The 20947-nt window shown below is 51.9% G+C and overlaps 2 protein-coding genes across 4 annotated transcripts; both read right to left on the bottom strand.

Moving 5' to 3' along the window:
• Positions 1 to 1286: 1286 nt before the first annotated feature.
• HEXIM1 (HEXIM P-TEFb complex subunit 1) lies at positions 1287 to 5036 on the bottom strand. The gene has a single exon (XM_012786828.3). The coding sequence runs from the start codon at positions 4323 to 4325 to the stop codon at positions 3246 to 3248; it is 1080 nt and encodes a 359-aa protein (XP_012642282.1). The 5' UTR covers positions 4326 to 5036; the 3' UTR covers positions 1287 to 3245.
• Positions 5037 to 10310: 5274 nt separating this feature from the next.
• On the bottom strand, positions 10311 to 20918 carry ACBD4 (acyl-CoA binding domain containing 4). Of its 3 annotated transcripts, none has more exons than XM_012786802.3 (12): positions 20850 to 20918; positions 17417 to 17741; positions 17205 to 17327; positions 16922 to 17046; positions 16546 to 16666; positions 16390 to 16474; positions 16011 to 16131; positions 15664 to 15750; positions 14936 to 15006; positions 14768 to 14843; positions 13995 to 14134; positions 10311 to 10553 (listed from the first exon to the last, which is right to left on the bottom strand). In XM_012786802.3, the coding sequence occupies exons 4-12, from the start codon at positions 17007 to 17009 to the stop codon at positions 10440 to 10442; spliced, it is 903 nt and encodes a 300-aa protein (XP_012642256.2). In that variant the 5' UTR covers positions 17010 to 17046; positions 17205 to 17327; positions 17417 to 17741; positions 20850 to 20918; the 3' UTR covers positions 10311 to 10439. The 3 variants fall into 3 exon arrangements, with proteins under 3 accessions (XP_012642256.2, XP_075850743.1, XP_075850744.1); XM_075994629.1 differs by lacking the exon at positions 10311 to 10553 and adding an exon at positions 13170 to 13625; XM_075994628.1 differs by lacking the exon at positions 17417 to 17741 and having other exon boundaries at positions 20850 to 20872.
• Positions 20919 to 20947: the final 29 nt, after the last annotated feature.

Here is a 20947-nt window from a genome sequence, read left to right as displayed (position 1 = left end):
TTTTCCTAAGTTGGATACGCAAACCCCAGTAGGAAAAAGGGTACAAACTGAGATTGCTGATTTGTAAGTCCAGTCTTCTGAGCAGCTAGTTAAAATGTTTGCCAGAGGATGTTAGTGAAAGGCTAGAGTGAACTTAGGGCTCATTTGTTATCACAGCCCTCCAATATCGGTAATTCAGAGTCTCTTCTCTGGTAGGAGTGCAGCATGCTAGTTAAGTGTTTCAATAGAAAGTGCAGAAATACCATAGAAAATGTTGATAGAAAACTGAAATTTCAAATATACCTCATTCTAAGAACATAAATGCAAAAAATACAGTAAAATGCCAGTGCCTTTGAAAGCAAAATTCAGGCCGGGCGGGGTGGCTCACGCCTGTAATCCTAGCACTCTGGGAGGCCAAGATGGGCAGATTGCTCGAGGTCAGGAGTTCAAAACCAGCCTGAGCAAGAGTGAGACCCTGTCTATACTATAAATAGAAAGAAATTAATTGGCCAACTAATATGTATAGAAAAAATTAGCCGGGCATGGTGGTGCATGCCTGTAGTCCCAGCTACTCGGGAGGCTGAGGCAGTAGGATTGCTTGAGCCCAGGAGTTTGAGGTTGCTGTGAGCTGGGCTGACGCCATGGCACTCACTCTAGCCTGGGCAACAAAGCAAGACTGTGTCTCGAAAAGAAAAGAAGAAAATTAATTGGACAACTAAATATATATAGAAAACATTAGCCGGGCATGGTGGCGCATCCCTATAGTCCCAGCTACTTGGGAAGCTGAGGCAGAAGGATCGCTTGAGCCCGGGGAATGTGAGGTTGCTGTGAGCTAGGCTGACGCCACGGCACTCTATCCCAGGCAACAGAGTGAGACTCTGTCAAAAAAAAAAAAAAACAAAGACAAATTCAGACATAAATTTTCATGACTCAACATAAATCGAAGTAATGTATGAGAATTACTTAAAACTAAATATTGGTATTTTTTTAAAGAATGGACTGAATTTGTCTACTAAAAGTTAAAACATATACTGTATTTTTTTTCTGATAGATGCATTTAGTCTTCCCAAGATTCATTTTAGAAATTTTTCTAATAGTAGGGAAAATAACATCTTTATAGTTAAATCCCTCTTTTTAAGAAGAGGATCTAAAATCAGATTATCACTGCTGCTTCCTACAGTGCAAATTGAGGCTTCTGCTCTGCACTGTAAAGCCAGAGGGCACTGTTGCTGCCTTTCCAAGCAGCTGTTTTTCTGGGGCTGCTGCATGACGTCATAGTAGAAGAAAAATTAAGAACACGAAGAAAAACTATTTCAAAATAGACATTTAATGCAATTTTTAGACCAAAGAAAAAAGCGATCATACATTGTCTCCAGTGGACCAACTGTGCCAGAATAGGACCAACTCAGTCCAGCTTTGAAGGCCCTGATTCAGTCCTACTGGTATCATTTCCCTTGAATGATTTGTGTACGCTCCTTATGCATCATAAGGTGCATTTTAAAGTTCCCAGCACTTCCACTATCGCCATTTAGCTGCACGAGCAGTCTTCCCAGTGGGCAGGTTTCTTACCCCTTTCCTGCAGGGGTTCTTAACCTACAAGGAGTTTGACAATCTCATGAGTCTCTTGAAACCTTGCCCCAGAAAGATGTATATGTAACACAAGTCTACATACAATTTCATGGGGTTCATGGACCCCCAAGGCCCACTGTGGTTTCTAAGGCCTCAATGAACCCCTGTGCCAGTGATTTGAGCAATGCAGTTGCCCTAGGGAAAACACTGACAAAGGGCAGGTGAAAGGCTATGTCACAGGACCAAGTGACAGGAGAGAATAATCTTATAATTTCTATTTTGATTTGGGGGCGGAAATTAATTCTCAGGGCCTCCCTGCTTTTCAAGAGCAGAACTACTCAAGATCCTAAGCAGCTATCAGCACAGGTTAGGAAATTGAGAATAGCCCCTGTATGGGGAATGTGTCGGGTTCCTCATTGAGCTTCTAAGGACCTCATTTAGCTCCGTACCTGGAAGCTTTACATTTGATCTGCAGTAAGGAGGCATTTCTCCCATCCAAGTACTAACCAGGCCTGACCCTGCTTAGCTTCCAAGATCAGACAAGATTGGGCACGTTCAGGGTGGTATGGCCGTAGACTGGTGGTGGTGGGGGGGCATTTCTAATTTTAGTTTGACCCACATGGAAAAGTGGATAGTACCTATACTTTTTTTTTTTTTGTATAAAAGCACTAAGTATTAGAAAATTAATTAGGGTAAATCTTTGGAATCCTCATTTCCTTTATAAATCCAATATTCCCTACCTCTAGACATCTTAACATACAGAGCTGCCCCACAAATTTATCTAGTCTAACCATTGCTTGCACTAAGAATCAAGAGGTTTAGCAAGAACCTCTTCCAGGCATCGGAACTCCTTCCAGCCTTATTGGAGGAGGGAAGAAGAGATTTACTGAAAACCAACTTGTAGGAATGAAATCAGGCTGACAAGCTGTCTAACCTAACAGATTGACAAATTAGCTTTATATTTTTTTATTAGACTTTTGAATGGCCGAGAGGCAGAATTATTAAATTTTAAACTTATGATTGTAGCCACCTTCCACTCCCCCAGACACCCGACACTGGTTTATTTTTCCAGCATGAAGAAAACCAAGGCACTAAAAAGCAAGCACACTTAAGTATTGAAGATAATTAAATTTTTATATTTTGCCTGAACTGTATATTATAGCATACTAAAACCCATTCAAGGAAAAAATCAGCAAATTGAAAATTCTCCCATTCGAGATTGGCATTTTTGCTGACAAATTTAAGATTTCTCTTCCCCAAAAATGCAATCACATAAAATCAATACTATTTTGAATTAGCTCTAGAAATCACACTGAAACTATGTTACATTTACAAATATTAAATTTATTATAACTAAAATGAATTTAATGGTTCTCAGATTTGGCCACCTTATAGCTCCGTTTAAGGAGGGGATGTTTTTAAAACAGAAAAATGCATTATAACTTGGTCAAATTACTTTCACATTTAAAAAATTCTAAAAAGGAAAATAAGAAAAGCAACTCTTCAATTTCACATAATTAAAGAACAGGAGAAAGCACGCAAGCTACATCATAAATTTACGAAACCAAAGCCAGGGGGATTTTTTCTTCTGATTATGTGTCATAAAAAGGTCCACTGTCTTATATACACATGTATATAATGTTACATTCCATCACTGTAAAAAGTCCCCTTTGCTCCCTCCCCCAAAAAGTTTCAGTCTAGTCTCCAAACTTGGAAAGCGGCGCTCGCTCCTGCTGCCGGTGCAGTTCGTTCTCGGTCAGCAGCTGGAGGTTCTCGGCGCGCAGCCTGTCCAGCTCCAGCTCCAGCTCCCGCACACGCGCGTCGTCGCTGCCCAGCCTCTTGCTCTCCAGCCGCAGCCGGTTATTCTCGTCCTCCATGCGCGAGAGGCACTTCTCCAGCTCCAGGTACTCTTTGATGAGTTCCTGCTTGCTCATGTTCTGCAGACTCTCCGCGTGGTACCGCTCGTAAGTCTCCGAGAAGTCCCGCTGCAGAAACTCGCTGCCGTCCCCTCCCATCCCGTCGCTGCCCCCATCCTCCTCGCCCGCTTCTTCCATAAAGTCCTCATCGCTGGTGTCGTCGGATTTGGCGGCGGCCCGCTTGGAGTAGAGGCCAGTTTTGAGATCCGGCTCCTCCTGGTCGTGATCATCCATGAGGAACTGCGTGGTGTTATAGGGCGCGACCGGCTGGCCCTTGGCGAACATCTCGGCTCGTATCCTCGAAGCTCGCAGGCTCTGTTTCTCATCGAACTTTTTCTTCTCCTCCCAGGTCAGCTTGATGTACGGTTTCCAATGCCGCTTCTTCTTGGAAGGGCGTCTCCTATGTTTTTTCTTGCCCAGCTGTCTCTGCTGCTGTCCGCACGCCTCCTCGCCCCCTGCAGCAGGAGCCCCCAACTTGTTGGCCTCAGAGTCATGACGAGGCTGGGCAATCGGCTCGGCCTCGGGCCTCGGTTCCCCTCCCGCCGCTGGCGGGGAGTCGCCATCAGCGGACAAATCGTCCCCATTCTGGCCCATCTCGCCTGCTTCCAGGCAGCTCGGTTCTGAACGGGCCTGGGTTTGCAGGGGAGGCGGATGGGGCTCCAGGCTCCCTTCACCCTCTAGCCCTGGAGGGCCACCCGGCTGGGGGGACGCTCTCGATTGCCACCTACTGTCCTCCTCGGGCACCCGCTCCTCCGCGCCTGGGGGGCGCTCAGGGTTCCTGTCTTCATGGACAACAGCAGCACCTGTGCAGTTGCTAGTTTGAGGCTGGTGTTGATATTCTGACAAGAGTGGCTCGGCCATGGCTAGTGAAGTCCTCTTCTCGAAGTTTAAGAAATTTTGGCTAGTAAGTCCTTAAGGAAAAAAGATTTTTCTTTAAAAAAAAAAATGTCCAGCAGAGTCCTCTTCAGTTTGTGATACCAGCAGCGATTCCTTTAGCCAGTCCTTCCGTCAGCAAACTCCAATTGCAACCTGGGGAGCTCGCGTCAGCAAAGGGTTAAGCGCCCACAGCGCGGCCAGCAAGAGGGTCCAAGGGGGTGCAGCGCAGGAACAGTACGTAATGTGCGGAGGGGGTGGGCCTCAAGCCTCCCCGCAGAGCGTCCCCAAGATCGAGGAGTTGGTGAGCAAGGTGATGAGGGTTAAGTCCAACGGGTTAAACCCAGCCCCGAAGGGGTTAAAACTACCGATGACGCTGCCTCCGAGGGGCCAAATCCACAAAGGGTTAAATCCCCTGCCGCAGAGCCCACAAGGGGTTAAAGTCCCAGAGCCACCTCCTCCCACTTCCACGGGTGTCGCTCAAGCCCGAGTTCCCAGTTCCCTAGGCCCGGCCGGAGCCTCAGCCGAGGACAGACAAACTCATCTCCCCTTTGGCTCGATGCTCTGCTCAGCTCAGTTCTCCTCCGCCTCCTCCTCTTTTCCTCCCTCCCTCCTCCCCCTTCCGACAGCTCCTCTTCCGCCTCCTCCCCCGACTTTCCCCCCCAACCTGCCTTTCCACCTGCCAACTTCCAACTGCTGCCTCCCAGGCCTCTGCGCCCCTTTTATAAAGAAGCCTGTACGCCCCGCCCATGCGCATGCGTAACGGAGTTCTCGTCGCGGGAAGCTGGGAGTCGTAGTTCTCATCTTTCAGGCCCGCCGTCCTCGCGCGCCGTGCGACGTAGCCAATCGCAGTACGCGTAGGGGGCGTCTCCAAGGCCACCGCCTTCTGTCGCTTAGCCCTCGCTAAAGAAACGTGAGCGACCATTGGTCAAGAGTCACACGCCCGGTAGAGGAAGGAAGACCAATCGCAGAGAAAATGGGGCGGGTTCTGGACCATACCATTCTGTTTCAGGAATACCAGAAGATTCGATGGCCTGTGAGAGCACACACAGAATATTTTTATGGAAAGGTGCGTTGTAAAGGCTATTATCGTATTCTGTCTTCCGCGGAAGAGTTCTGAAGGTCACAAACCTGTGTTAACTAAAGCAAAAATGGTTTATTCCTAAAAAGTAGTCCCTAAAGTGTAAAAGAGGATTAAATCCTATAAAAAGAGATGTTGGCTCATGGCTTCTACCTCTAGATTCTTAAATTGACATTAATGGCTTCAAGGCGTGTGGTGAGTGCCTGCGGCTGACATTTGCGGAAGGATACTTGATCACATTTTTGTAAAAAAAGAAAAGCGCAAGAAGAAGTAAACAAATGAAAAATAAAAAGTGCCGTCTTAAAGGGACAGTATGACTTCGTTTAGTGCGGCAGACTTGGACTAGGCCTCGGGAGACGAAAGGGCCGGTTCGAGTCCCAGGTGACGGCGACCCCGGAACTAGCTTTGGGACCCTCAGGGGAAGGTGGCTCAGCCGCTGCTAGATCTCTGAGAGCCGCCTCCGCCTCAGGGACCAATGCAAACTGGTGATCCGCGACAGAGGGGCTCTCCTGGGAGAAGGCGAGCCGTGGGGGTGGGGGTGACGGCTTTGCCCCGGCCTCGGCTTCTGTCGAAGAAAATGGCCTCCTGGGGCCTAGTTGGTATCTTCGACCAGGAGTATTTCATAAACGGGGGGAGGGAGGGGTTCCGGGCCAGTCAGTCGGCCTGTTTGTTGGGGAGGGGCTCGAAATAATGATGAGTTGGAATAATTAACCCTGGCTATCCAAGAGGCGAGCCGGTAGCATCCACAGATGCCCCTCCTCATCAGTGGGCCTTGCGCAAGACGAAAGTTGGGGACAGAGGATTCGGGCCCAGGACCATGAGGTAGAGTCATGGGTAGGGCCACAGTCTCCTTTGAGAGAAATTTTCCAGACTAGAAGCCCGTGCCCAAAGGACAGGGACTGCGAGGACTCAGAGAACCCTCCACTCCAGTCACTTAGGCCTAAAATCATGGCGTCATCTCCACCGTCTTCCTCTCGCCACACCGAGTCAGTGACCTATGCTTATTTCTTCCTTGACAGCAATCCCTTACAATCCAGCCGATTTGCACTCCACAACTTTCTTTCAGTGTACGCCCCGTTTGACCCCTCCATGGCCGGGCACCGTGGCTCACACCTGTAATCCTAGCACTCTGAGAGGCCGAGGCAGGAGGATCGATTAAGGTTAGGAGTTCAAGACCAGCCTGAGCAAGAGTGAGACCCTGTCTCTACTAAAAATAGGATAAATTAGCCGGGTATGGTGGTACTGTGCCTGTAGTCCCAGCTACTTGGGAGGCTGAGGCAGTAGGATCGCTTGAGCCCATGAGTTTGAGGTTTCTGTGAGCTAGGCTGCATTCTAGCCCATGCAACAGAGGAGACTCTATCTCAAAAAACAAACAAAAAAAAGAAAACTCCAAGACTGCAGAAATTAAGTGATTTGTGCAAGTCATAGCAACTAAGTGGTGTTTTTTCTTTGTCACAAACACTAAATCGTCCCTTTTTTCAAGAACTCTGTATTTAGTTCCTTCTCATTCCCAATTGCTTCAACCTAATTCAACCTGCATTTCTTTGTTTGGCTAACATTTACTAGGAGGGCACAAAGATGAATAAAATGGCATCCTTGCCTTCAGGTTGCTCCTGGACTGTGTGGAGAGGCCATCAAACCACCTGGAGCCAAAATGGCAAGTGAGGAAAAACTTGTGAGCCAAGCTGCTTGGGAGTTGGAAATTGAGGACAGGTGTCATGGAGGAAGTGACTTCCTGGCTGGCTCTGAAGGATGAAGACTCTTCTGGGAAAGTGGCATGGGGAAGGGCATTTTATGAATAGCAAGCATCATATCCAAAGAAAAGATTAGTCTGGGAACTCAGCGGTGCCTCTGGGCAATGAGGGTATGTGGAGGCCACACCTCCAATCTCCAATGGGAGAGGTACACACACTGGCCTCTGGGGCCCAGCCAGGTGTTCTGAAATTGACCATCCTAGCCCATTTTCCTTGGGCTTCAAGAATTCAGCTCCATCTGAATGTCCTTCCTCTGTGGGCTTTATCCATCCCTTAGGAGGCTCCCTGAGAGCTGAACTGCCACTCACCCTGGGTGGTCCCTGAGGAAAAAGGATTTTTGCAGAGAACTTGGGACAGAGACTTCCAAATAGTTAATTGCATTTTCAGACTCCAGAGGACCCCAAATCAAAGGATTTGGAAGGTACAGCTGAACCCAACCACAGTTTACTGAATAGGGCTCAGCTATATGGTCTCATTTGTCATATTGGGGGTGGGGTGGCCAGACTGATAGGTTGTGGCATTCTAGAATTCTATCAAACAACAGGCTGGGCAACCTTAATATTAGCTGAGTTCTAACCCTTTGCCAGGCATTTTACATGCCCCATCAATGGTTGGTTTTGGTTTTGTTTTTGTTTTTGAGACAGAGTCTGGCTTTGTTGCCCAGGCTAGAGTGAGTGCTGTGGTGTCAGCCTAGCTCACAGCAACCTCAAACTCCTGGGCTCAAGCAATCCTTCTGCCTCAGCCTCCCAAGTAGCTGGGACTACAGGCATGCGCCACCATGCCCGGCTGATTTTTTCTATATATATTAGTTGGCCAATTAATTTATTTCTATTTATAGTAGAGACGGGGGTCTCGCTCTTGCTGGTTTCAAACTCCTGACCTCAAGCAATCCACCCGCCTCGGCCTCCCAGAGAGCTAGGATTACAGGCGTGAGCCACGAAGCCTGGCCTTGTTTTTGGTTTTTTAAGGACAGGATCTTGCTCTGTCACCCAGGCTGGAGTGCAATGGCCCAATCATAATTCACTGCAGCATCAAACTCCTGGGCTCAAGTGATCCTCCTGGTTCAGCCTCTGAGTAACGGGGACTACACAAGTGTGCCACCACGTGAGGCTGCAATGGTTGTTAAACCCCAGGGCTGCCTTATGATGAAGAGATCATCCTTGTATCACCAACAAGGCAACCCAGGCTCAGAGCAGTTAAGAATCTTAACCAAGGCCAGGTGCGGTGGCTCACACCTGTAATCCTAGCACTCTGGGAGGCTGAGGCGGGAGGATCGCTCAAGGTCAGGAGTTTGAAACCAGCTTGAGCAACAGTGAGACCCCTGTCTCTACCAAAAATAGAAAGAAATTAATTGACCAACGAAAAATATATAGAAAAAATTAGCTGGGCATGGTGGCACGTGCCTGTAGTCCCAGCTACTTGGGAGGCTGAGGCAGGAGGATTTCTTGAGCCCAGGAGTTTGAGGTTGCTGTGAGTTGGGCTGATGCGACAGCACTCTACCTGGGCAACAGAATGAGACTCTGTCTCAAAAAAAAAAAAAAAGAATTTTAACCAAGTTCACACAGCTACTCTTCAAGTGGTAGATATGGCTTCAGCCCCAGCATCTGTGTAGTCCCTCTCCCCCTGCCCTGCCATTATCCATCCTTATACAAGGGGTTTATCCAGCCTCTCTGCTGTGACCCCTAGGCTAGGCCCTATGGAGCCGCAGAGTCTTTATTGTGTCCATGCCCTCCCTGCCTTGAGAGAACTGATAACTAAAGAGTGATAGTGACCTCCAGTGGGGGCAGTGGTCACGGCCAGGGGCTGATGGTGGTAGTTCAAGACTTTAAGGGTCTCCAGCCAGTGCCTTCAAAACTGCCTCTTTCTTACCCAGGAGCTGGAAGGTCCTGGGGTCCAAGTGGTGGCAGTTGCGGGGTGCTTGAGGCTGCTGGGGCCCTCAGTGAGTGGGGACCCTGGCGCTAGGCATCAGGAGGCGCTCAGAGTGTCTGCAGCCAGGGTGGCCCAAGGGGGACAACAGGGATGGCACTGGGCAAAGGGACAATGCTGCAGGTGAGGAAAGGTTGGAAAGCTAAGCAGCGGGCGCCACCCGGAGGTCTGTGCACGAGCGGGCGGGCGATTGGCCCACCTTTAAGGGGGTTCCCAGCCACGCTGGAGCCTGCCCATCACTCAGGGCGAGGCGAACACGAGGCTCCCAGGCTCCCGCTGGGTCTTGGTCTTCCAGAAAGTTCCCTGAGGAGGCCTGAACGCCGACGTAATGGGTGGGGAACACAAGGAACGAGCAGCTAAGGGGGCAGCCGACATTTCCGGGACCCCTACACCCAGGCCCAGAGCTGGAGCAGCCGCCCTCCCCTTCTGGCGGGGGCTGAACCATCGCCCCCGCCCCTCCGAGCTCTGCCAGCGTGCAACTCCCCCCGGACCCCGGGACCCCGACGGGGCGGGACGGCGGGCCCACACCTTCGGCCCTCCAACCCCTGCCCAGGCGCCCTTGGTCCCCCTCCCTGACCCCTGCAGACCGAGGCTTCCTTTCCCTTCACTTGCCCGGGAGGAGGGAAAATATTCCTCATTCAAAAACGCCAACCGCTGGCCTTTTTCATGGCGTCCACGGAAGCTTTGGGGGAGGGAGCAGGAAAGGGACTTGTGCCTCGCGCGCCCGGACTCGGCTTCCCGCTCTCTCCGTGGGGGCCCAGACGGCAGAAGATTTTATTTTATTTAGTGAAACATTCATTTGTAAGTGAATCTTCGGTGAAGACGTCCTGAGTGTGTCGGGGGCGGGGGCCGCCAGGGAGGGAGGCGAGCAGAGCGGTGCTCACCCCGCTTCCCGGGCCTGCTCTCTCCTCCCGGCCTCCTGGCCTCCCTCCTGCGCCTACCAGCCAATCAGCCTTCCACGCCCCGGCCCAAGTCCCAACTTGCCCAAGAGCTGAACCTCCTCGGGGAGAAGCCAGGGTGGGAAGAAAGTCAGGTGACCCAGCGGGTGGGGAGGGCAAGGGCTGAGACCGGGCAGCCCCGCCCCCGCGTCAAGGCCAACCCAGAACCGGGATGTGCCCCACGCTGCAGCCTCCGGGAGAGCCCGGGTGGCTGGGGGAGGGGAGGAAGAGTCCTTGTGAAACAGCAGGCACGGGCGGGGTCTTATCTGGCACCCCCATTAGGGGAGGGGGTTCCAAGGCAGACACTGGTGGGAGGAGGGATTCTTAATGCTGTTCTCCAAAACCCTGGCAAGACTGAGGCTCCAGCCTCCTCCGTCGGCTGTAGAGACCCCTTCACAGAGAGTCACCTCTTCCGAGTCCGAAAGAGCCACTGGACGACGAAGGGCCACAGGAGGAGGAAGAGCAGCATGGGACCGGAGAGCCTGAGGGGCCAAGGCCGAGCACCAGGCCGTGGCCTCTGCGGTCAAGAGGGAGGGAGTCAGAGGCCAGCCTGGCCTCAGCACAGCCCTCCTTAGGAGCCTGCCCCCACTCAGTGGGAGACAGCCCCCAAGTCTGCACCAGGGAAGAGCCCCCAGCGTGTCCCTGACAGGTTGAACTCCGCTCCCTCCCATGTCTTCCTCCCCAGGGCAATCCAATGTGCCATTCTGGAGGCTGGAGGAGGGGCTGAGGGCAGAAGGAGGGGCTTCCAGGCTGTCTCCTCTGGGCCACAAAGTAGTGACCCTGTTGGTATGACTTGAAGACCCTATATTGTGAAGGATGTGCCACATATTTCAAGTGAGGACTCTCAGAATTTAGTTTCTAAATACCATTCTCTACTAAAAGGAGCCAGGGCTCCTTGAAGAAGTGGCTGATTCCAGGTCTGGGGCAGGGAAGGTAGCTGTGGGTGTAGGACACCTTTGTAGGAGAAAGCAAGGTCACTTTTAAAGATTATTGGAGTCACATTATAAGAACATAGGACCCAGCTTGAAAGGGTCCCCACTGGCCAAAGTTGTGACGGTTTGAGCATCAAAAAGAATGATTGCAGTTGACTGGAATCTGTAAAATCCGTGAGTCCATAATGATACTGAAAAAAACAACTGGGCCAGGCCTGTAATCCTAGCACTCTGGGAGGCTGAGGTGGGAGGATCGCTTGAGCTCAGGAGTTCAAGAGCAGCCTGAGCTAGAGTGAGACCAGTCTCTACTAAAAATAGAAAAATTAGCCTGGCGTGGTGTTGCGTGCTTGTAGTCCCAGCTACTCTCCTGAGGCAGAAGGATCGTTTGAGTCCAGGAGTTTGAGGTTGCTGTGAGCTAAGCTGATGCCACGGCACTCTAGCCCAGACAACAGAGCTAGACTGTCTCAAACAAACAAACAAAACCCTGGAAATTTGTCACCATTGAGGTAGCTTTTAAATCAATTCCTTACTTTAAAAATAGGTAATTAAAGAGAAACAGCACTGTATTTCAGGGAAACCCAAGATGATCAGGGAAACACTACAGAAAAATGATAGCTAATACATATTAAAGGAATAATAGAATTTAAAAGTCAACTTTTTTTTGCAATCACTAAACAAATTATTCAGGCAAGGATTATCAATTGTTGTCAAAAACTGTTTGGCAAATGGAATTGATGGGGAACTGGATATTCCCTGGCTGCAGGAGGAAAACACGACTTTACAATAGTGGGATCAGACTGCCACACCTTCATCTGTGCCAGCAGTCCATGCTAGAATCACTAAAAGTGGGACATTCAGATATCATGTGCTCCTTGATGTGAAGAACATCACCCCTGATTTAATCTGGTCTAAAATGTTTAATTTGATTCTAATCTAGTCCTTAGTTCTAACCTCCAGTTCACAGGGAATACAAAGTGTAAAGGAACTAACGATTAAGATGTGACCAGACCCAAAAGGTAGAACATTCTATAGGACACTGGCCTGGTCAGGTTAGCAAGTCAACAGTAAGGAAAAGGACTGGTCTCCATTAATGACAGAGGAAACAGACACAGTGTGTGGCCCTAGACCAGACAAACAGAGCAGCTGGAAAGGGCAATTTCAGGATAACAGGAAATCTGAATTTTGTTCGGGTATTTGGTGATATTGAGGAATTAATGATTGTGTGTGATAAAATGTTGTTTGGGCTAGGTGGTAGAATGTTCTTAGTTTGAGAGATGTGAACCCAAGTACTTCAGGGTGGAACATCATGATGTCTATAATCTACTTTAAATTTGTCAGCATTTAAAATTAGTAAAAGGCCGGGCACAGTGGCTCATGCTTGTAATCCTAGCACTCTGGGAGGCCAAGGCAGGAGGATTGTTCAAGGTCAGGAGTTCAAAAGAGACCAACAAAAGCAAGACCCCATCTCTACTAAAAATAGGAAGAAATTAGCCAGACAACTAAAAATATATATAGAAAAAATTAGCCAGGCATGGTGGCGCATGCCTGTAGCCCCACTGCCTCGGGAGGCTGAGGCAGAAGGATTGCTTGAGCCCAAGACTTTGAGGTTTCTGTGAGCTAGGCTGATGCCATGGCACTCTAACCCGGGCAACAGAGTGAGACTCTGTCTCAAAAAAAAAAAAAAAAAAAGTTAAATACAAAAATTAGTAAAAGATAAGAAAGAAAAAGAAAGCAAGCCCTGTCACGGGGAAGGGGCAGTGTTGAAAAGTTAGCCACTGTGGATCTGAGGACATCCTTGCCCCCACAGCTGACACCCACTTTGCTTTGGGATTAGGGGTCACCCCAGAGATCCCCAAATCAGGCAACTAAGCCCTCTCATGCCCCTACCACCCCAGGCTTCTCAAGAACAGACCCTCAGAGTTAATGGTGGGTACCAGCTGTGGGGCCTGATAGACCAGGGGCCACTCCTAGCTCCATCACTTAATGTTAATAATAATATTAATAGTAATAATAGTGCACTGGGCACTGTGTGATCTAATTCTCTAGGCAGCTCAGTGAGGTTCTCCCAGGCTGTGTGCCCTCAGGCAAATTACTCAACCTCTCAGAGCCTGAGATGAAAGGGGAGATGAAAAGAAAATCTATCTGGTATGGTCATTGTATGAATTGAATGAAAGAATGCAAGTAAGTGCTTGGCGCACAGCTGGGGCTGCAGGAATGGCAGCTGTTATTTATTTTGCAGGCACCTAGGAGCCCCGTGTATGGAGCTAGCAGGATGGGGATGGGGGTGGGAGGGTCATGCAAGGGCTGAACTGTTTGGAGGCAAACCCTAAATCTGCCATCAGAAGTCTTTACTGGCTGGGTGCGGTGGCTGATGCCTGTAATCCTAGCAGTCTGGGAGGCCGAGGCGGGCGGATTGCCCAAGGTCAGGAGTTCGAAACCAGGCTGAGCAAGAGTGAGACCTCGTCTCTACTATAAATAGAAATTAATTGGCCAACTAATATAAAAAAAAAATTAGCCGGGCATGGTGGTGCATGCCTGTAGTTCCAGCTACTCAGGAGGCTGAGGCAGGAGGATTGGTTGAGCCCAGGAGTTTGAGGTTGCTGTGAGCTCAGCTGATGCCACGGCACTCACTCTAGCCTGGGCAACAAAGTGAGACTCTGTCTCAAAAAAAAAAAAAAGAAGTCTTTACTTAGGGGCCACAGGGACCCACACCCAATGCAAAGAGCAGACACATCATGGCACTTCCAACTCCTAGGATTAGTCCCCAGGCTCGGTTTCTCTCCAGGCAGAGGGACATAAGAACAGAAATGGGCCCTTCCTGCCCTGCCTTCCAGGGCCCAGCCTTCCCCAGACCTCCCTGCCTGCAACGTGAGCCATGCCATTCTCTGGACAGAGATGTAGGCAGGTGTAGGCGTGAAGACAAAGACATAAGTGCTGAAGGCTGAAGACAAAGACATAAGAGGAGCCCAGAATAGAGACACTCAGAATTCTGCTCCAATCTTGCCCCAGAGCAAGGGGGGACTCACCTGCTTAGGGGGCCGGGGCATGCTCTCCAAGCTCTGCAGTCTCCTCTGTACATCCCGCATACTCTCCTGTAGTGCCTGAACTGTCCCCACCAGCCACGTGTCCAATTCCTGGGGGCCCAGCAGGCTGCCTCCCAACCCCTCTGCGGAGCACAGACACACAGGGAAGGGTGGGGGTAGAACATGGTCCCTGCACCAAGTGTGACTCTTGCAAAGTCCATCCACGTGGCTGAATAATGGGGTGCTGGAGGTTTGAATCCCAGTACTGCCACTTATTATCTGTGTGACTCTAGGCAAGTCATTAACTGCCCTGAGCCTCATTTTGTCATCTGAAAATTAAGGGAAGATGTCACTTCTCTCACAGAACTGTTTGCTTGGAGGAATCAAGGAAATAATATATATAAAAGTGACCCTATGGAACTTGGCACACAGGAAGTTCTAGAAGGGAAGAGGGTAGAACTCACTGTTGTCATTTGATTCTGAATGGGAGGCCCAAAGAGAGACAATGACTTCCCAAGGCCACTCAGCTGTGGGGGAGGGAGCTGGACAGGACTCCCATCCCAGCTGCCCTTACTCAGCACCTGCAAGGGGTGGACTCCTGGGTGGCCCTCAGGGAGAGGAGGCAGGGCAGGGACTTTGCCCATCCAGGTAGGTATCTGGCAACCCTTCCTGGACAGAGGCTGCTCTCCTCATGCCAGCACTAGACTTTCTCCTCTGCCTGAAGAGGGCAGCCCAGGGAAGGGCAGGAGGGGGTGAAGGGTCAGGCAGGAGCTCACCTTTCTGTGCAGGGGGTACAGGGCTGTTCCTGGTCTCAGGCTCTCCTCCAGGGGCTCCCCTCTGTTCTGCCCAAACCTGCAGAGAACAGTCAGAAGTCTGAGGGTGGGAGCAGGAGCAAGCAGGGCACAGTTGGGTCGGGAAGGGGAGGGAACAGGGGGTGGTCTCACCAGCTCAGGCTCCAGCTGCTCCAGGGAATCACAGAAAACCTCAGAGTCTAGGTCTCTGGGCGGCTGGGACTCTGGGGAGGGGGTAGGCAGGATTTTTTTTTTTTTTTTTTTTTGAGACAGAGTCTCGCTTTGTTGCCCAGGCTAGAGTGAGTGCTGTGGCGTCAGCCTCACTCACAGCAACCTCAAACTCCTGGGTTCAGGCAATCCTCCTGCCTCAGCCTCCCGACTAGCTGGGACTACAGGCATGCACCACCATGCCCGGCTAATTTTTTCTATATATATATTAGTTGGCCAATTAATTTCTTTCTATTTATAGTAGAGATGGGGTCTCGCTCTTGCTCAGGCTGGTTTTGAACTCCTGATCTCGAGTAATCCGCCCGCCTCGGCCTCCCAGAGTGCTAGGATTATAGGCATGAGCTATTGCGCCCGGCCGGGTAGGCAGGATTATTGCCCAGAGGGAGGATGTGGAGGGAGAGGTAGGGTGTGCACTGTGCAGGACACTAAAGTTACTGCCACAGGATGCACAGGTGGGACCCAGAAGTGAGGGCCTGGAACAGGAATCACAGAACCTGTCACCCCCCCACCCCACCTCAACCCCCCACCTTCAGGAACACAGGAGGTCTCAGTGTCTGTGGGCATGAGGCATGAAGGGCACAGTGTGGCATCCAGCCTTCTCCCCTCCACTCCTCCTGCATTTGGTCCTCTGTCCCTTCTACCCAAGCACTAACCTGGGCTTGGGGGTACTGGTTCCTTGGGGGGGCAGGGAGGCTCTCGAACAGCCCCGACATCTCCATTCAGTACCTGCTTTTTGCAACCTGCCAAGACATCGGACCCAGAGGTGGGGCTGGGAAGAGGCTGGCACCTCTCGGGGACATCAAGTCCCTACTCCCCATTGGCTGTGGACACTACCTGAGACTCACCCCATCAGGGGACTGGCTTGGGTCCTTATAGGGACATTACCTGGAGCCCTCTCCCCCTCCACCGGGCAACACCCCTCCCAAATGAGCAGCCCCCTCAGCCTAGACCTAAGACAGTTCACTCAGCACATGTGGAGCTCCCATTCTGGGGGTCTAACCTGTGACCCTTTTCAGGAAGGTCTCTGGGGGCCTTGGCATGTCAGGGATCACCTGGTACAGGGGCTCGAAGTAACCAAACATGTCTTCTGCCACCTCGCCCAGGGGCACTGTGTCGATCACCTGTTGGGGAGGCCTTCTATAGAGGGAGGGGCTGGCCCTCCTGTCCCCTTCCGCCCTGCTCCTGTCCTGTCTTACACCTCCACTCTGTGCCCAATCAGGGACCAGAGACAGGCAAGGTTGGGCAGAAGCAACGTGAAGGTAGTGATTCCCACAGGAGTATCAATATATAGAAAACACAATGGGGGTGAGAACTGGAAGGGTGAGGGCAGGCCACCTGGCTGGGAGCTTAGGGACAGAGGACTCACAGCCCCTCCCTACCTTCTGTGCCACCAGCTTCATCTCAGTGATGTAGGCGGACATGGCCTCCTCCCTGCTCATCTTGCCCAGGCTGTTCCAGGCATCCCTGGGGGCAGAGGGCTGTGAGAGGGCTGGCTGACAGCTGAGGCTTGTTTGCCTGGCTAGTGGGGAGCTCACCACTTATATCGTCCAATGGGGTCCCAGAACCCAGGCCGGGGGACCAGGCAGGGCCCCATGGTAGCCTGCTTGTAGTAGCTGTAGAATCGCAGCATCTCTTCGTAGGAGGGACGGTAAGTGCCTGGACAGAGGGTTGGGAAGTGGAGAGCACAGCATCAGCCCCAGCTCCAGGAGGAGGGGGGTGAGGGGAGAACCACCCTTAGAGGGAGCAGAGATGGTGGGGAGGGGGGTCCCACCCATGGCATCTGGACAGGAGCAGGAAGCAGAAGGGACCCCAGGACAGACCAGCAAAATCTGTAGGGACGAGGGGCATTTCCTCTTTAGAGTCAGACCCCAGCTGTCCTGAACCCCAAAATGCGGGTGCCCGCAGCCTCACCATTCTTAGGTAGGTTCTGAATGACGCTGACTGCAGCCTGGAACTGGGTCTGGCAGTCCGGCTCTGGGCTTTCGTTCTCGGTGCCCATGCTGATCCAAGCCCTGGGGCCCCACTTTTGAGCGACTCTGCAAGAACAAGCCTCCGTGTGGGCAGCCCTCCAGGATCCACCAGGCACCATAAGCCACGGACCCGCTTTCCAGGGGGGCAAGCTGAGCTCTTTAGAGGCCTGAGAGAGAGACCCTGGGAGGTCAGAAGTTGCGACTGAGGAACCTCCTTTCCCTACCTCAAGGCAGCGTGGTGGCGCCAGGGTAGCGAGGACCTTGGTGGGTGGGTGGAGAGGAAGGTGGCAAGGGTCGCAGTGCCGATGTCCCCCAGGTGTGCCTCTCTAGGTGCACATCTCCAACTCCTGGACAGGCCAATGAGTAAACGAGGCGGCGTCAGGGGGAAGTAAACAGTCTCCCAAACTGGCCCCCAGGACCCCAGCCTGGCCCTCACCTCGCCACGCGTCCACTGTCCGGACACCCGGGTCCTCTCTCGCCACTAACCCGCGGCTTCCGACTGACCTCGGGGTCCAGTCTGGCCGGGATGGGGCCGCAGAACGGGGGGAAATTTAAGCCAATGAAAGAGCCTGTTTCACATTGGGCTTCTATGCCTCACCCATTCAGCGCTTCCCTTTCAAGATTATGCAAATAGCTTCGCAATGCCGGTCCTAATCAGGCGGGGCTAATGCCGGAGTCGGACTTCCCTGCTCCGGAGTGCCGAGGCGGACAGCAGCGCCCCCTGGTGGACATAGTGAAAAGTCGCGGAGTCCTGGCGCCCCCTGGTGGAAATTCGCGTCTGTAAGCTGAGCCTAGGCCTGGCAGGTCCGAGCCACCCACCCAGCTCTTCTAAGGCTTAGGCGTTGGGAATAAAAAGAGTCACGTCTGGTTTCAGGCGTTCTGAAGGAGGGACATCACAGTTGAGTTTTGGAAGCTTTAAGAGTAAGCCGGATGGAGATATAGAGTAGAATGATGGTTACCTGAGGCCAGGAAGAGTAGTGGGGGTGCAGTAAAGAGGGGTGGTTATGGGATACAAAAATACAATTAGGTATAAGGAACAGGATCTAGTATCTGGTAGCACAATAGGGAATCTATAGTGAATGATAATATATTGTGTGTGTGTATATATATATATATATATATATATATATATTTTTTTTTTTTTTTTGAGTCAGAGTCTCACTCTGTTGCCCGGGCTAGAGTGCTGTGGTGTCAGCCTAGCTCACAGCAACCTCAAACTTCTGGGCTCAGGTGATCCTCCTGCCTCAGTCTCCTGAGTAGCTGGGACTACAGGCATGCACCATCATGCCAGGCTAATGTTTTCTATATACTTTTAGTTGGCCATTTAATTTCTTTCTATTTTTAGTAGAGATGGGGTCTTGCTCTTGCTCAGGCCAGTTTCCAACTCTTGACCTTGAGCGATCCTCCCACCTCGGCTACTCAGAGTGCTAAGATTACAGTCGTGAGCCACCACGCCCCGCTTATTGTATATTTTTAAATAACTAAAGAGTGGAATTAGAACATTCCTAACACAAATAAGTGAATGCTTGAGGTGATGGATATCCCGATTATCATTACACTTTGTATACTTGTATCAAAACATCACATGTACCCTATAAATATGTACAACTATTATGGATCCATATTAATGAAAAATAAAGGGCACAATCGATCTGATGACCTCACGTTCTCCCTGGCTGCCACAGACAAAGGATGGACATTCATGGAGAATAGGAACCCTCTTCCTTCTGTCTGTGAGCCCCTTGCCTCTCCTCCCTACTGTAAGGGAAAAAATATATATATATATATATAAAAAATATATATATTTATAATTTAAAAACTTAAAAAAAGAGACCAGGCGCAGTGGCTCACACCTGTAATCCTAGCACTTTGGGTGGCCGAGGCGGGAGGATCACTTGACGCCAGGAGTCTGGGACCAGCCTGAACAACAGCAAGACCCTGTTTCTACAAAAATAGAAAAAATTAGCTGGGCATGGTGGCGCATGCCTGTAGTCTTAGCTACTCAAGGCTGAGGCAGGAGGATCGCTTGAGCCCAGGAGTCTGAGGTTGCTGTGAGCTAGGCTGATGCCTCTGCACTCTCGCCTGGTCGACAGAGCCTGACCACCGTCTGGGGGGGGGGGAGGAAATAAATAAAACTTAGCTTATTAAAAAAAGAAAAAACAAAAAAAGGCTGGGCATGGTGGCTCATGCCTGTAATCCTAGCACTCTGGGAGGCCAAGGTGGGTGGATCGCTCAAGGTCAGGAGTTTGAAACCAGCCTGAGCAAGTGCAACACCCTTCTCTACTAAAAATAGAAAGAAATTAATTGGTCAACTAAAAATATATAGAAAAAAATTAGCCGGGCATGGTGGCGCATGCCTGTAGTCCCAGTTACTAGGGAGGCTGAGGCAGGAGGATTACTTGAGCCCAGGAGTTTGAGGTTGCTGTGAGCTAGGCTGACGCCACTGCTCTCTAGCCCCGGCAACAGAGTGAGACTCTGTCTCAAAAAAAAAAAAAAGAAAAAGAAAAAGAAAAAAAAAAGTAAGCCAGGAGAAGAATGAGGAAAATTATTCTTGGAGGAAAATATGGCAGGATCAAAAATACAAAAGCAGGCCGGGCGCGGTGGCTCACGCCTGTAATCCTAGCTCTCTGGGAGGCCGAGGCGGGCGGATTGCTCGAGGTCAGGAGTTCGAAACTAGCCTGAGCAAGAGCGAGACCCCGTCTCTACTATAAATAGAAACAAATTAATTGGCCAACTAATATATATACAAAAAAAAAATTAGCCGGGCATGGTGGTGCATGCCTGTAGTCCCAGCTACTTGGGAGGCTGAGGCAGGAGGATCACTTGAGCCCAGGAGTTTGAGGTTGCTATGAGCTAGGCTGACACCACGGCACTCACTCTAGCCTGGGCAACAAAGCGAGACTCTGTCTCAAAAAAAAAAAAAAAAAAATACAAAAGCAGAGAGTTGATATTCAGGAAGAAATTTCAGGACCCCAGAGCGGGGTGGGGACCCAAGCCAGAATGCGTAATCTCTGGGTAGGGAATATCTGAGAATGGGGTAGAGCGGGGCAAGTAGGTGGCAAATCTAAGTCCTGGGAAAGAGGCTTTCTCCTCGGGATGCCACGCGGGTGGCGGCCACCAAGTGGCGGTGTGCGCCCAGCTCTCCACCCGACTCGGGGCACCTGCCCCGACAACGCTGCCACCTGGACATCCCACCCTTCGCGCCCGTACTCCGGTGGTTTCATACAAATAGTAGGTGACACCTGACACGGCCACCGGAACCCGCACGCGGACGCCCACCGGTGGGGTGACGTCACCGACAGCTACACCGCAGGCGGCGGCTGTCCCGGGACCATGGGCTGGGGTTCCAACCCGTCCAAGCCAGCTGGCCGGGACTCCAGACCCACGCCGCCTCACGCTGCCCAGACCGGCCAGCTTCGAGGCCGTAGGAGTCTGAGCGGGCGGCCGCTGGCCCGCGCGGGGGCGCAGATCCTGTGACGTCCCTGCCAGAGCCCCCACCCACCCAGCCGGCCCCCCGCCGCCGCGCCCCTCCCTTCGGGCTCGCGCTGCGGGGCCGCGCCTCGGCTCCCGGGGCTGCGGAAAGGGGCTGCGGGCTTTCCGCGCGGGGCCCTGAGCCCCCATCTGGCTCCCTGCCGAGGCCCGCGGGCGGGACGCGCACGCGGACGGTGGAGGGGGTCCCGTCCGCACCGAGCCGGGGTCCCGGAGGGGGAGAGCGTGTCTGTGCCGGGGGCAGCCCTCGCCCCTCCGGTGCCCGCTCCCCCCGCAGCCTGGGGGCTCTGGCCACCCATGGGGCCGGGAGCCAAGGATCGCTCGGACAATGGGGACGCCGACTCGCGAGCAGGGCGAACGCGCTGACTCGGGGGACTCACGTTCCCGGGCCTGGGGTCCCGGCCGCCGCCTCGCGCCACCCCCGCGCACTCCTCGCCCCGCCCTCCCTCGCTGGCCCTCCCTCCCTCCGCCGCGTCCC

The sequence above is a fragment of the Microcebus murinus genome, chromosome 18 (assembly GCF_040939455.1).
Source record: "Microcebus murinus isolate Inina chromosome 18, M.murinus_Inina_mat1.0, whole genome shotgun sequence".
Classification (NCBI taxonomy): domain Eukaryota; kingdom Metazoa; phylum Chordata; class Mammalia; order Primates; family Cheirogaleidae; genus Microcebus; species Microcebus murinus.
The sequence above is the reverse complement of the archived record's forward strand: the minus strand, read 5'-3'. Positions and strand labels throughout refer to the sequence as shown.

Excerpts from the sequence above, each read along its gene's own strand:
- HEXIM1 (XM_012786828.3), bottom strand. The coding sequence starts at position 4,325 with ATGGCCGAGCCACTCTTGTCAGAATATCAACACCAGCCTCAAACTAGC.
- ACBD4 (XM_012786802.3), bottom strand. The coding sequence starts at position 17,009 with ATGGGCACCGAGAACGAAAGCCCAGAGCCGGACTGCCAGACCCAGTTC. Across the intron at positions 16,667-16,921 it reads TCAGAACCTACCTAAGAATG|GCACTTACCGTCCCTCCTAC; the intron begins GTGAGGCTGCGG and ends CCCTCTGTCCAG. Across the intron at positions 15,007-15,663 it reads ACCAGTACCCCCAAGCCCAG|AGTCCCAGCCGCCCAGAGAC; the intron begins GTTAGTGCTTGG and ends CCCCCTCCCCAG.